The 13,328-nt window shown below is 38.5% G+C and overlaps 2 protein-coding genes across 2 annotated transcripts in view; both read right to left on the bottom strand.

The window, feature by feature from the left end:
* CNTNAP2 (contactin associated protein 2) overlaps positions 1 to 13,328 on the bottom strand; it is a 2,069,520-nt gene that overhangs the window by 1,469,651 nt on the left and 586,541 nt on the right. The gene's annotated exons all lie outside the window — the stretch shown is intronic.
* On the bottom strand, positions 3,876 to 4,999 carry LOC136128132 (serine/threonine-protein kinase Sgk1-like). Its single transcript, XM_065883855.1, is given in 2 exon segments — positions 3,876 to 4,768; positions 4,771 to 4,999. Coding segments are annotated over 2 exon segments (1,122 nt in total).

Raw genomic sequence — 13,328 nt, 5'->3', positions numbered from 1 at the left:
CCATGATGTTACGTGTAGATCTTCCTGGCTGTATCCCACGTGAGAGACAGCATCTCTCTGATCTTTACCACCTTAACATGACCTGTCATTTGAACCCTTGGGTTATATTGAGGGTTCTTCTATATCATCAGTACATGCCTTTAGAACTTTTAAAATAACTTGGCTCCAGCAAATGAATTTTGTAAGAGTTGAAGTTACTGACTTTTCTGAGAGAGCTCTTCGTTTTCAAAAGAACATAAGAATTTGGTATTTCGAATATAACACTTTCATCCTGTATCATTGACAATCTACTGTGATAAGTATTTGTTTATACTTTGATCACCCTGCTATACGGTGATTTTTCTGGAAGGAAGGGGACTTCAATACGTTCTCAAAATATGGAAAATAGAACATACAGTAGGGATCTTCATATACTTTGAAAAATATTGAACACAATCAGTACAGTAGCATCTGATAACGAATAGATTCAATGCCATTATCTAAAAAAGTCAGATTAACTTTCTTCCATTCTGCCTTTTTTTAGTCCAATAGCTACATTAGAAAAAATTTAAGGTAGTATAAGTAGAAAATCAGTCACGTTGCAAGAATCATGGTTATAAATCAAATAGGAAACTGTCTGGTCTGCATGGTCCAAGGGCGAATTCCTCAAGACCTGTAGTTCAGATTCTGCTGGACAATGAACAGCTGCAGCATGTTTCTGAAATATGGTTTAACAGATTAATCAGTTTCAAATTATCTACTGAACTGTTAATACTAGAAAAAAACAGATTTGTGGGGCTTAAAAAAATTTTTTTTTGTCTCCTCTAAGTCGATCTTCTAATTTCAGAGAAATAAATCCTATCACAAAAAATAATATCAACTTTTACCCTTTGTGTAATATAGAAAAGGTTGTGAAATTTAATTCATATTGCTTCATGAAAAAAAGGCAATGGTATTCAGAAACAGCATCAACTGGGCTTCCCTGGTGGCGCAGTGGTTGAGAGTCCGCCTGCGGATGCAGGGGACATGGGTTCATGCCCCGGTCCAGGAAGATCCCACATGCCGCGGAGAGGCTGGGCCCGTGAGGCATGGCCGCTGAGCCTGTGCTCCGCAACGGGAGAGGCCACAACAGTGAGAGGCCCACGTACCGCAAAAAAAAAAAAAAAAAAAAAAAAAATAGCATCAACTATTTGCCCTGGAGCCAGGCAGAGGTTTTAATCTCTAAAAGAATGGTGAACAGTGCCCTTTCCTTTTTTTTTTTTTAACTTAACTTCTAGTCTTGTAAGGAGGCAGAGCTACCTAGCACTTTTAATAAAGCAATAATTTGAAGAGTGTCAAGGTCAACTGCAGTATGCCTAAATGAACTTGAGGACTCTAGCTGTCAAGGGCAATCTTCCTACAGATGAGGTTATTCTGTATTGCAATTTGTTGGTTCACTGGTAAACGTCTCGGTTTTTGACCCTCTAGTTTCATTTACTGGTTAATTCAAAGACAGTATTCACAAATAAGATGCAATGTACTTATTGACAACCAAGTCTATTTCCTAGTCTACTTAACCCACTTCCACTTTTAAATAATTAACTGAAGAGCTATAGATAAACATCCTCTGGTGTTCCTGACTCAGGTCACGTCAGATTGGATCATGTACTTGATTTGGTACAAAGTGGACAGTGGACCATTAGACAGTCAATAAAGTGAAGCTGTTGAGGAATGTTTAATTAATTAACAAATATTTACAGTATGTTCAGATAAAGAAAAAAGGGCCACGAAACAGTGCTCATGCTATACTCCCTATTTTATCAAGTTTATATTTATAGACCAGAAAATGGCTGAACGAATACATAAACCAAAATGTTAACCATAATGTCACATTTATGATGATAATTGCGACTTTTATTTTCCTGTTTCCTACGTTTTTTGAAATGTTCTTCAAATAACATGTATTGATTCTATAATAAGATATGAAAAATAACTAGTATTAAGGATAACTGCTCAGTGATTATGAATTTAAGATGATATGCATTCATTTATTCATTCAACAATTATTTATAAAGTGCCCACAGTAGGTATGCAGCCGGGAAAAACACAGAGTTTTCTATTATAATAAATAACACATTTAAAAAATACACAGTGTATCAGATGGTGATAATTACTATGGAGGAAAATAGAGCAGGGAAAGAACGTGAGGGTACCTACTGGGGGTTGGTGGGGGGTGAGTGAATGTCCTTTCAATGAGGCATCTGAGAAGCCCTCATTGATAAGATCATTTTGGGGCACAGATTTCATGGAAAAGAGGGAACAAGCCATCAGGTTTCCTAGTATCTGTGGAATGGTGGTTTCAGGGCGAGAAATAAAAGTAAGAAAGACCAGGAGCAGGATGGACATGAAGGCCAGTGTGGAAGGAGCAGAAGCGTGGGGTAAACAAAAAGGAAACAGACCAGACAGACGATGGGGAGTGAGGGACAGGCTGGGCCTGTAGGTCCTTGGAGGGGATTGGAAGGAGTTGGGTTTTAGCAACCTTCGAAGGTCTTAAGTCCTTAGAGCAGAAAATGTGATATTTTACCAAATTTAATATAAAGGAAGTGAAAGTTTAATGTATTATTTTGAACATCTTTAATGGAGTATAACTGCTTTACAATGGTGTTAGTTTCTGCTGTATAACAATGTGAATCAGATATACATATACATATATCCCCATATCTCTTCCCTCTGTGCCTCCCTCCCTCCCACCCTCCCTATCCCACCCCTCTAGGTGGTCACAAAGCACCCAGCTGATTTCCCTGTGCTAGGCGGCTGCTTCCCACTAGCTATCTATTTTACATTTGGTAGTGTATATAAATCCTAATGTATTTTTTTTCCTGCAAATATTTTTCAAGGTTTTATTGCAAACCAAAATTGGTTTATCACACACACAAAAAGGTGTGTGGTAGGGAGGGGGGAAAGAATTGTACATTATTATAACCATGTTAATTACAGTACATTAAAATGGTGGTTTACATTACAAATAAGCCTGTAGGTTTAAATATTCTAGTGTTATAACCCAATGTACAGACTTTCTTTATACAATACATATACTTATCAGGAATGCAAAAAAGAAACAAAAACATAAATAATGCCCATTTTACAGGTGATATTTTAAACAATGTAAACACCAGGCTCTGACTGACAAGTGGGGCATTGGTCCATAAAAACCTTTTCTAAAAATGGAAATATTTGTAGCAGCAATGCTTCTTTAAGCATCTGGATACAAGTCACTGCAAGACCATTTTCGATAAATTTTAGTTATTAACTATATCTTACAAAAAAAAAAAGCCTACACATAAATTTGTCTTCCAAATATGGAGGAAGCACACAATGTCCCACATTGTAGTGTCCTGCAAGTGTCACACTGATGCTTATAACTGAGTCCTTCTGTGAGCAAGCATACCACACTCATACGGCCGATCACACAGGAAGTCCACAAGGAAAAACAGAACGGAAACACTGGGCAACGGGAAGAACTTTGGAGCTAACACGATCTCATCAGAAAAGGCACGTTTCATAAGATTCGTTATCACGGCCCGGACAGACGTTCAGAAGCTCCTTCTCTGAACAGCGTCCTCCTTCGAATGAGACCACTGCATCTGCCTGGGGCGGCCCTCTACCGCTCATTTCAGAGATAGCACCACATTGGAAGGAAGAATAAGGAAAACCTCCCGAGCTCACTGAGGAGGAGGTGCTCTTCGAAAAGCTTCCAGCAAACAGTGTGCAATAAGATTGCCAAGATTGCAAGCTTCCAAATTCCAAAAAGCAAATTCTCTTTTCAGATGTCCTGTCAGCTGGCAGCTCTGCCCAAAGGCTAACTAAAACATTTCAAAAACGCCCGTAAAATGCTTCGCAACCAACCCTAAGACCATTCAGAGGAAAGAGTCCACGGGAGGTGCGTAGGAAAAGCCCAGGAAGGCCTCGGCCGCTTCCTTGACGCTGGCTGGGAGGAGGATGCTGTCGGGCGACCGACCGATGGAATTGGGGACCGGCTCTTCGGTAAACTCGGGATCAAAGTGCCCCAGGTCGCTGGGTCCACTCACATTTGGGTTAATCTTCTTATTAATGAGATCATCCCACTTAATTAGGGAGAAGAAGACGTGATTCTTAATCTCCATAAAGTCAACCTTGGCACCAAGCCTCTTTGTCCTGTCCTTCTGCAGGAGGCCCTCCAGGACGTGTCTTGCAGAATTTGTAATATCTGGCTTCAACTGGAGGGGTTTGTTCAGAATGCTGTCGTACATCTCAGCTGTGTTTCGGCTATAAAAGGGAGACAGGCCATACAGCATCTCATATAAGACGGCCCCAAGAGACCACCGGTCCATGGTCCTATCACAAGGCTGCTTATGAAGCACCTCAGGTGCAAGATACTCGGGTGTGCCGCAGAAGGTGGACGTCGTGCCATTATTTTCAGTGTTCTCCTTGCAGAGTCCAAAGTCAGTAAGGACAATGCGTCCCTGTGAAACCAGCAAAATACTCTCTGGCTTTAGGTCTCTATAAACGATGTTCAGAGAGTGCAGGTAACCCAAGGCACTGGCTCTTTCAGCAGCATAGCTCCGAGCCTGTGGCTCCAGGAAGCATCGCTCGCTCTGGAGATGGTAGAACGACTCTCCACCGTTAATGCAGTCTAGGACAAAGTACAGCTTGTCAGCCGTCTGGAAAGAGAAGTGGAGGCCCACCAGGAAAGGGTGTTTCACGTTCTTCAGGAGAACATTCCGCTCTGACATACTATGCTTTTCCTCCTTCTTTTTCAGGACCGCTTTCTTGGTGGAGGAGAAGGGTTGGCATTCATGAGCTCAGGCTCCTGAGGTTGGGAGATTTTCAAAACGGACTGAACTTCAGGGTGTTCGCATGCATAGGAGTTACTGGCAATCTTCTGAATAAAGTTGTTCGGGCCCATCCTTCTCTGTTTCATGAAAGCGATGAGAATTGCTACCATGCCCCTCATCCTGGAGTAAGTGAGGGTGTCCCCAGCAGCCTTGGTTTTCACCGTCATCACCACAGAGATGGAGCTCGCGGAGGCGTCAGACACGGGAGACCGGCTCAGCCAACACTCTGCGTTTTTTATAAGACCGGTTTTTACAGCAGTTTTATGTTTACAACGAAACTGGAGGGCAGTACAGAGATTTCCCATACACCCGCATTCCAACACAATTATCAACATCACTCACAAGAATGTTACATTTGTTACCAATGATGAACCTACATCGACACGTTATAATCTCCCCAAATCCATAGCTTATTTTAGGATTCACTCTTCATGTCACACATTTAATGGGGGCTTGAACAAATTATGATGACATCCGTGCGTCATTGTAGTGTCACAGAATAATTTCACTGCCCTAAAAATACCCTTTGCTACATCTATTCATCTCCCCCAAACTCCAATTTTTTTTTTACTGTCTCTATCGTTTTGCCTTTTCCAGAATGTCATATAGTTGGAATCACAGGGCATGTAGCCTTTTCAGGTTGGCTTCTTTCACTTGGTAGTACATGTTTAACTCTCCTCCATGTCTTTTCATGGCTTAATAGCTCATTTCTTTTTAGTGCTAAAGAATATTTCATTGTCTGGAAGTATCACAGTTTCTTTATCCATTTACCTACTGAAGGATACCTTGATTGTTTACAAGTTTTAGCAATATGAAAAACGCTGTTATAAACATCCATGTACAGGTTTTTGTCAGGGGTAAGGACGGTTTGATGTTTTCATATTTAACGAAAACATGGGAGGATAAGAAAAAATTCATTAGATAGAAAATGAAAGACAAGAACATTCCAGGCAATGGAATCAGTATCACAAAAAGGCATAAGTATAGGACTGCCTACTGTCTTTAAGGAGGAAAGAGACACAAGCTAACAGAATCTTAAACAAAACAAAACAAACAAATAAAAGAACCTCAACAACTTATTACAGCTGCCTAACACGCTCTTTTCCCAATTTTCTCTTGGATAACTTATCACATCTTAAATGACAGGAGAAGAGACCTTCTCCAACTCTACCATACGTTAAGCTACATTTAGTCTGTCTCCTTTCTTTCTCAGAGAACCTACTTCCTTTCCTTTGTAGCAACTATGATGAATAGGACTCATGTATTCATCTGTGCATTTCCTTTTTTTTTTTTTTTTTTTTTTGCGGTACGCGGGCCTCTCACTGCTGTGGCCTCTCCCGTTGCAGAGCACAGGCTCCAGCCGCTCTGTGGCATGTGGGATCTTCCCGGACCGGGGCACGAACCCGTGTCCCCTGCATCGGCAGGCGGACTCTCAACCACTGCGCCACCAGGGAAGCCCTAAATCTAGGTATCTTTTTTTTTTTTTTTTTTTTTTTTTTTCTGTACGCGGGCCTCTCACTGCTGTGGCCTCTCCCGTTGTGGAGCACAGGCTCCGGACGCGCAGGCTCAGCGGCCATGGCTCACGGGCCTAGCCGCTCCGCGGCATGTGGGATCTTCCCAGACCGGGGCACGAACCCGCGTCCCCTGCATTGGCAGGCGGACCTTCAACCACTGCGCCACCAGGGAAGCCCTAAATCTAGGTATCTTTTATCCAAGACTTCACAGGCTAGTGAATTCCATGCTATAAATGTGGGTTATATTCTGTGGGCCTTGAGAAACCACTGAAATGTTTTGCTTAATAGGGTAGGGATATGATCCAATCATATCTATATTTTAAAAGAAAGAAAACTTTGGCAGCGGGGTGAAGGAGACTTGGAGGTATGCTCTGGAAACAATCAGAATATTACATTGTAAATTAGAAGTTGCACGAAGGTGAACAGAAGCCAGTGGCAGTGGGCTTATACGAGGGGAAAAATGCAAAAGATATTTTGGAAGGTGACTGAAGCTGGTTTTACAGGATGTGTGAAGTAATAGAGAAAAGAGAGGCAAAAATTACTGAGATTTCTTATGTGCGTGACAGTAGTGTAAGTCTTTCACCAAGTAAAGACTATAAAATATGCTATTGGATTCATTTGCCTGAATTCTTTATTGAAACAAGAAGTTGAGTCATTTAAGAGCATGTGCTGAGATTATATCTTTACTTTAGTTAAAAGTTAGGCTATTAACTAAAATTACTGGTCATAGGTTCTGTAATTCATTTGTTGAAACAATAAAGTTTACTTAACTAGGAAAGAGAAAGCCAAGAATACAGCACCTATAAAACCTCCCTAAGACCCTTCAGATTCTCACTGGCCTTCTTTAAGACAAAACTATCCAGTGCTTCATTTTATATCTACATATTAAATTGCAAAACTTTGTCTCCTTCACCAAAATACTTTGCTGTTGAATAAGATTTCTCCAGCAGGTACAGTTCCCTTAATTGGTGTTCTGCTAACTTGGTACCTTTCTTCATAACGGTAAACAGTTGTGCACTAATGCCTGTCCATTCCAACTTCTGATGGACTTTTCTCTCACCTTTTTTTCTTCTTATGACATTGTTTTTTATCTTGTCCTTTCTAATGTCTTTGGCTTTAAGCACGTGCAAATTTCCCTAGTTGAGGAAGAAATCCTTTTAATATCACTGCTGACTCTTCCTCTCAGAACCAGGCCCCTTGTATAAGAGTTCTGTATGCCACCACTAAGTAAATGTCCTGGGAACTTGGGACAAATCTAAAAGGAAAAACATGCTGTATTGATATCCAGGAATGTATTCTATTCCAAAGAAAGTCACTTGCCTCGATATATATTTTTTGACAATGTTTAAATTCTAAACAAAACTGTTTTTTCAGAAGGTTTCTATAAAAGGCAAAACCCATACCAAATGAAAAGAAAACAGAAACAAAAGAATTATTTTCAAATACACACATGTAGATGGAACGGAAGTCAGAAAAGGAGACTGACTGGATCATTTTTGCCACCATTCCCAGCCATGAATGGCAATGGATGGTGCTATTTCACTAGGAGTGCCACCAGTAGGAGGTTTTTGAGACAAGCAGACAGGGTCTGAAGCATGACTCTGGTCTTACATAGGCAAGGACAGGATGAAGTCAAGCCCAGAAAATTCAGATCAGGAAGGAAAAATCAAAAAGATTGCCAGCTATAGGCAAATAAGGACCAGAATCCAGCTGGGCTGCTGAGACCCAGTCCTGGGAGAAGCTCTTCCATCTCTGTGGTTCTTTACACAAACTGCTGGGCATGAGAAAAGAAGCCCTACAACCTTAGGAATTTTTAATAGTTAAAAGGAAATCTTACACTTTCCACAGGGAGGAAGAAAGAGAAACCACAGGCAAGCAAAGGCCCAGAAATGAGACTAATTAGAGGTTCCAAAATTAAGTTTGATTAATATGCCAAGTACATTTGGGGAAATGGTAAAGAACAGGGATTGAAAGTAAGTAGTGTACCGAGCCTTGAAAACTAAGCAGATAATTTTCAATCTGCTGCAGAAGGGAATTGGGAACAATCAAAGGTTTCTAAATAGAGAAATTACAGAGTAAAAGTACAGGGAAAATTACCAAAAAATAAACACTGCTTGGTTTTTAAGCTTTTTTAGAGAGGGAGGTTCCCAGAGAATGAATTCCAGATGAAAAAAAAAATGCATCTTGAGAAAACAATGCAATCAGAAATAAATAGGAAATGGAGACAACCCAATTCACAGAATTCTGTAAAGTTCACGCAGCTACTGGGAGATGACGAAAGTTGCTGATTTTACATTTTGAAATAAGACGCAGAGCCATAGTAGTGAAAAAATAAATGAGACATATATATTCATGACCATCACAAGGGAGAGATGGCTGCAGTCTCATGGAAACCATCACACTGTTTTCCCAACACACCTACATTTTTACACAAGTTGGCCTCCAAACCTGAATTTAGAAAAACTGAGTTCTAATTTCTATTCAACCTCCAACTATCTTGAGCAAATCCCATATTCACAGTGAATCTCAGTTTCTCCATCTACAAAGAAGGCGTATGGGACATAAAATCCTCAGGGTCCCTTTCATGGTTGACATTCCCGGATTCTCTAATGTCATAAAATGCTCATGAGAGTACAAAATTTTAAAAAGCTACCCTGTTCCTTACTATCCAAAAGGTGCTTGCTTAATCATTTCTTGTTTACACAAAGAAAGTCAAAGTATTTCAAGAAAATTACAATATAGATCTCTTAATGCTGGCATGAATTGATAGCAAAGCACTGAAAGAAAATTCTTTTGCACCGTATTTCTGTCTCTGCGCTGGAAGCACGTATTGTGATCTAAATGAGCCATTGTAAGTAATGGATAATGACACTGCATTCCTTTGTCAATAAAGCCTGAGATATGCCTCCAACTCTGCTCATTTGAACATCCCCAGATTTTCAAGAATTGACATTCATTTCCTCCTGCTTTCCTAGCACAAGTGGCTGGTCTTGTTTTATCATCACAGTTGAAAGGAATTTTGCTTTATGATGACTTTATTCAATCACACTCTAAAATGGAAAGTAGATGAATGGCGGGGTGGATTAGAAATAACTAGAAGTCAGAACCTGGATCTATATTTAGGGAGCAGTCCTGTAAAATTAATATTTTTGATAGTACTAAACATTTGTTTTATAAAGATTATTTAAAATCGCCATATAAACAAATTTATATATTACACAAAAGTTTAGTGCTATTTTTAAATACTTCTATATCCATTATTATAATATTCCTTATATTATAGCTCTATAATTTCAAATAGGCTAAGGATAGGGAAAGATGGAGAGTAAAAGCACAGGCTGGGGATTTAGAGTAAGGATGCCTAGAACTGCATCCTGGTTTACCTCTCAATATTATGTGTTCCCGGCTGCATCTCTTAATGTCTTAGAGCCTCACTTTTAGCTTAGGTAAGATAGCAGTTAAATCAAAATTAATAAAGTTAAGCATCAGTAGGCAGCCTATATTCACAGATGAAGTTTGGGAAGAGGGGAGTGATGCAGATAATAAACATCTCTTGCTGGATGGGATTTTAGAGCTCAGAAAAGGATAGAACATGAACATACCATACAGTACCATACAGTATTCAGTATTCACTGCTGTTAATAGAGATATAAATGTCACAAGAAAGTGACACGGGTGTATAGGGGTAGAACAACTAATTTTGTCTAGAAGATAACGTCACCAAGCATATCACTATATTAGTGGAGAGTTCCACAAAATTATATAAAAGAAAATGCTTTTTAAACTTTAAACTCACATAGGAATATTAGTTTCTTTCACTTATATAATTGAATAAACAACACTGGAGTTGACTATTTGATATTTTTCATATTTCTCATGATGAATTTATCTTAATTAAAACATGAGACATTATTAGGTATATAAACATATACAATTAGTTTGTGTAGGTAGTTGAAAATATTGCATTATCTCTTGCCTGCCTTTGTGTAAACAATGGAGTAGACCACAATATTCCTTTCACCTATTTTTTTTCATAGAAAATCCACTTAGACTCTAGAATTTCAAATTGATGTTTAATTTGGGAAAAAAAATGCATGTCAACTAGAGACATCTAGAGAATTCCTTCAGCTAGCTGCCCACTTTCTATTCATACTCATAATCATTTTTAGATCTTTACTAAGTATATTCTCTTTAAAGAAATCCACCACCATATGGCAAATAAACCTGTGTTATGAAACCAAGGCAGCCTGTCTGAATTGGAGACCCCATAGGACAAGAATTCCTTCTGTAATAACTGCAGGAATATCTATAACAGAGCCTCCTATAAATAGCACTGCGTTATCTGAATGCTTCAATAAACCAGTTTCCAGATGCACTCTGCACAGTTACACTTCCATGATACGTTTTCTGACTACGTCACAAGTTAACCTAAAAAGATTCGAATTTTGTGTTTGCTGTTAGCTCATCACCTGACATTCCATATTTCTTATTGTTCAGAACAAAAGAATATGCACGTTTATACATTTTTCTAAGTTCCACTCATTGGTGGGTGTTATTTGAAACATCGTATGAAAATGCACTCGCAAGTTACCCTGGAGGTGACACAGCAATTTCCGAAGAGAAGTATGAACATCGTGCATTCGTGGCAGAGCAATGTTCCCTTCTTCATTTGAGTTTTCTAATATCTACAAATGCTACTGTACACCAATAACAATTCATTTTTTTGGTACCACCATGGGTCATGTGGAAAATATTTTTCCTGGATTTAAAAGAGCACATATATTCAAGCATGCATTTACAGTCTGTCCTTGTTCAGGATATAATATCATGTCGATTGCAGACATTCTCTACTGTGTCTGATTCATCTCTGAATTTTCATGCCTAGCAGCGTCCCCAACACAACACCAATGCTACACACATGTTTGTTGGATGACTAAACATGTCTGTTTATTCCTATCTCTTAGGATGGGAGGTTTGTGGGGTTTACAGGCACAAACTCCAGTTACATCTCCAACTAGCACAAACCCTAGAACTGCTGAGTCCAATCCCATTGCAGGAGAATGCCCCCCCCAAAATACTCCAGGAGATCGTATTCTGGGGTTTTTTCCTTCTATAAATTGGGTTATATAATCCAGATATAATGGAGGAAAGACTATCTTTGTGAAATTGGAAGTAGTTTTCTCCTGGAGTAGAAGCAAATTTAATGTGAGCTGCAGCATCTTTTGCTGTTGTTTTTGAGAATAATCCTTTACTTTGAGATGATTAGAATAAATTTTGAGGGAGAAAAAGGAACATAATTTTGAGAATATGATGTGTGGTTTCCCAAAAATTGCACTTCTTAGAAACAGATCACCTAAAAGTATTTTCCATCCAAAACTACAGGAGCAGAATAAATAGCATCTCTTTCCTAACCCCTGCCTACATCTGCTACACATTTTGCCCAAGAATTCTAAAAAAGACCTGCAGGAATACTGTTTGGCTCTATGGCACAGCAATAGAACTAGTACATGGAGATAATTTGGTCAAGGTCAGCATAACTATTGTGGTCAGGGAGATTCAGTTAAAAAAAAAAAAAAAAAAACAACTAACAACCTGCATCATTTAATTTTCTTTCTCAGATAAAAGCCATGATAGGGTGTGTGCAAGACAAATGGTAGTCAGCTGATGTGCATTTTTATTCCTATTTCCAAGGACAGCAAAAATTGCAATGAAGGATAAATCAAAAGGTATTATTTAATTGACGTACTATTTTCTCCTGGAAGGGGAAACATGTTTTAACCTTACTTTGCTCCTTTTATTGTTTATTGCAGGCTTAACTCTCCATGTTAACACATCTGTTTGTCCCAGGGTTTTATCCATTTTCCTTAAGAATTTGATTCCTACTAAAATAAAATGTTTCTAGGAGAAATACCATTGGAAGGTGCTATCAGGTTCTGAGAAAGAAGGCTTTGAATACAAGCTTTCATGGGTGGTTGGGATGAAAGAAACAAAAGAAAAACATGAAACTATGAGATATTAAACTGCAGGGACAATAAAATTTAGGTCTTGGCTGGAAGCAGGGGAGCCAGTTACTACACCACCAGTTTGTCTTGGACTAGATCCGCCTGTAAATAATTTATCTATGTGTCCACAGAAAAAGGAATAAATGTAGTCACAGCTGATATTTTCTCACATAACAACCTAAAAATAAATTATTAAGCTTATATATTTTAAAAAGATTTTGTAGACTGAATTTTCATAAAGATTCCAAACATCTGGATCTCCATGGAATTTCACCCTATATCTTACTCACCCTTTCTACCACCGCTTAGTATTATAGATGAGTCTAAAAGCAACACCAGATGGTAGAGTGATGGCTGAGAAAGGAGAGCTGGCAAATAAATGTGCGTAAGATGGAAACTTTCAATGATAAACATGGGTGAAACTGGTCTGAGTATTAAGACAATATTTGCCAAGATCATATAAAAAGAAATCAATTTCTGCTTGTATATTCTCTAAGGAATCTATGTTGCTTTAATAATGTACAAGAGATGAAATTCAACATGATTTCTATGTACTTTGACTTTTCTTTTTTGGTCTCAATTTTATACAATTGAGTCTAGAATGTTGAAAGCCATTCCTATAGTATTTTAAATTATATGGAATTAAAAAAAATATACCATAACATGAAAGAGCAATAACATGCTTTTAAAATGAATGGTACCACAGATGATATATAAGGAGACTTCCTCTGGTCTATTTTTTTGTTCCTGAATTCTGATTTGACTTAAAAAGAATGTACCAATATGTGCACTGGAAAATTGTAGAAAAATACTAGACATAATTAGAAACTTTCATAATTTCTTTTTTGAGAATATATTCTATTTTAATCACATAAGCACACACACGTGTGTATCTGTAGAGATATATATGTACATAGAAAGCATACATATGTGTATATATGTATCTATAAATAGCACGTACCTGTAAATGTATATATTTT

This window comes from Phocoena phocoena, chromosome 9 (assembly GCF_963924675.1).
Source record: "Phocoena phocoena chromosome 9, mPhoPho1.1, whole genome shotgun sequence".
Lineage (NCBI taxonomy): Eukaryota > Metazoa > Chordata > Mammalia > Artiodactyla > Phocoenidae > Phocoena > Phocoena phocoena.
This window is presented reverse-complemented; position numbering and strand designations above follow the sequence as displayed.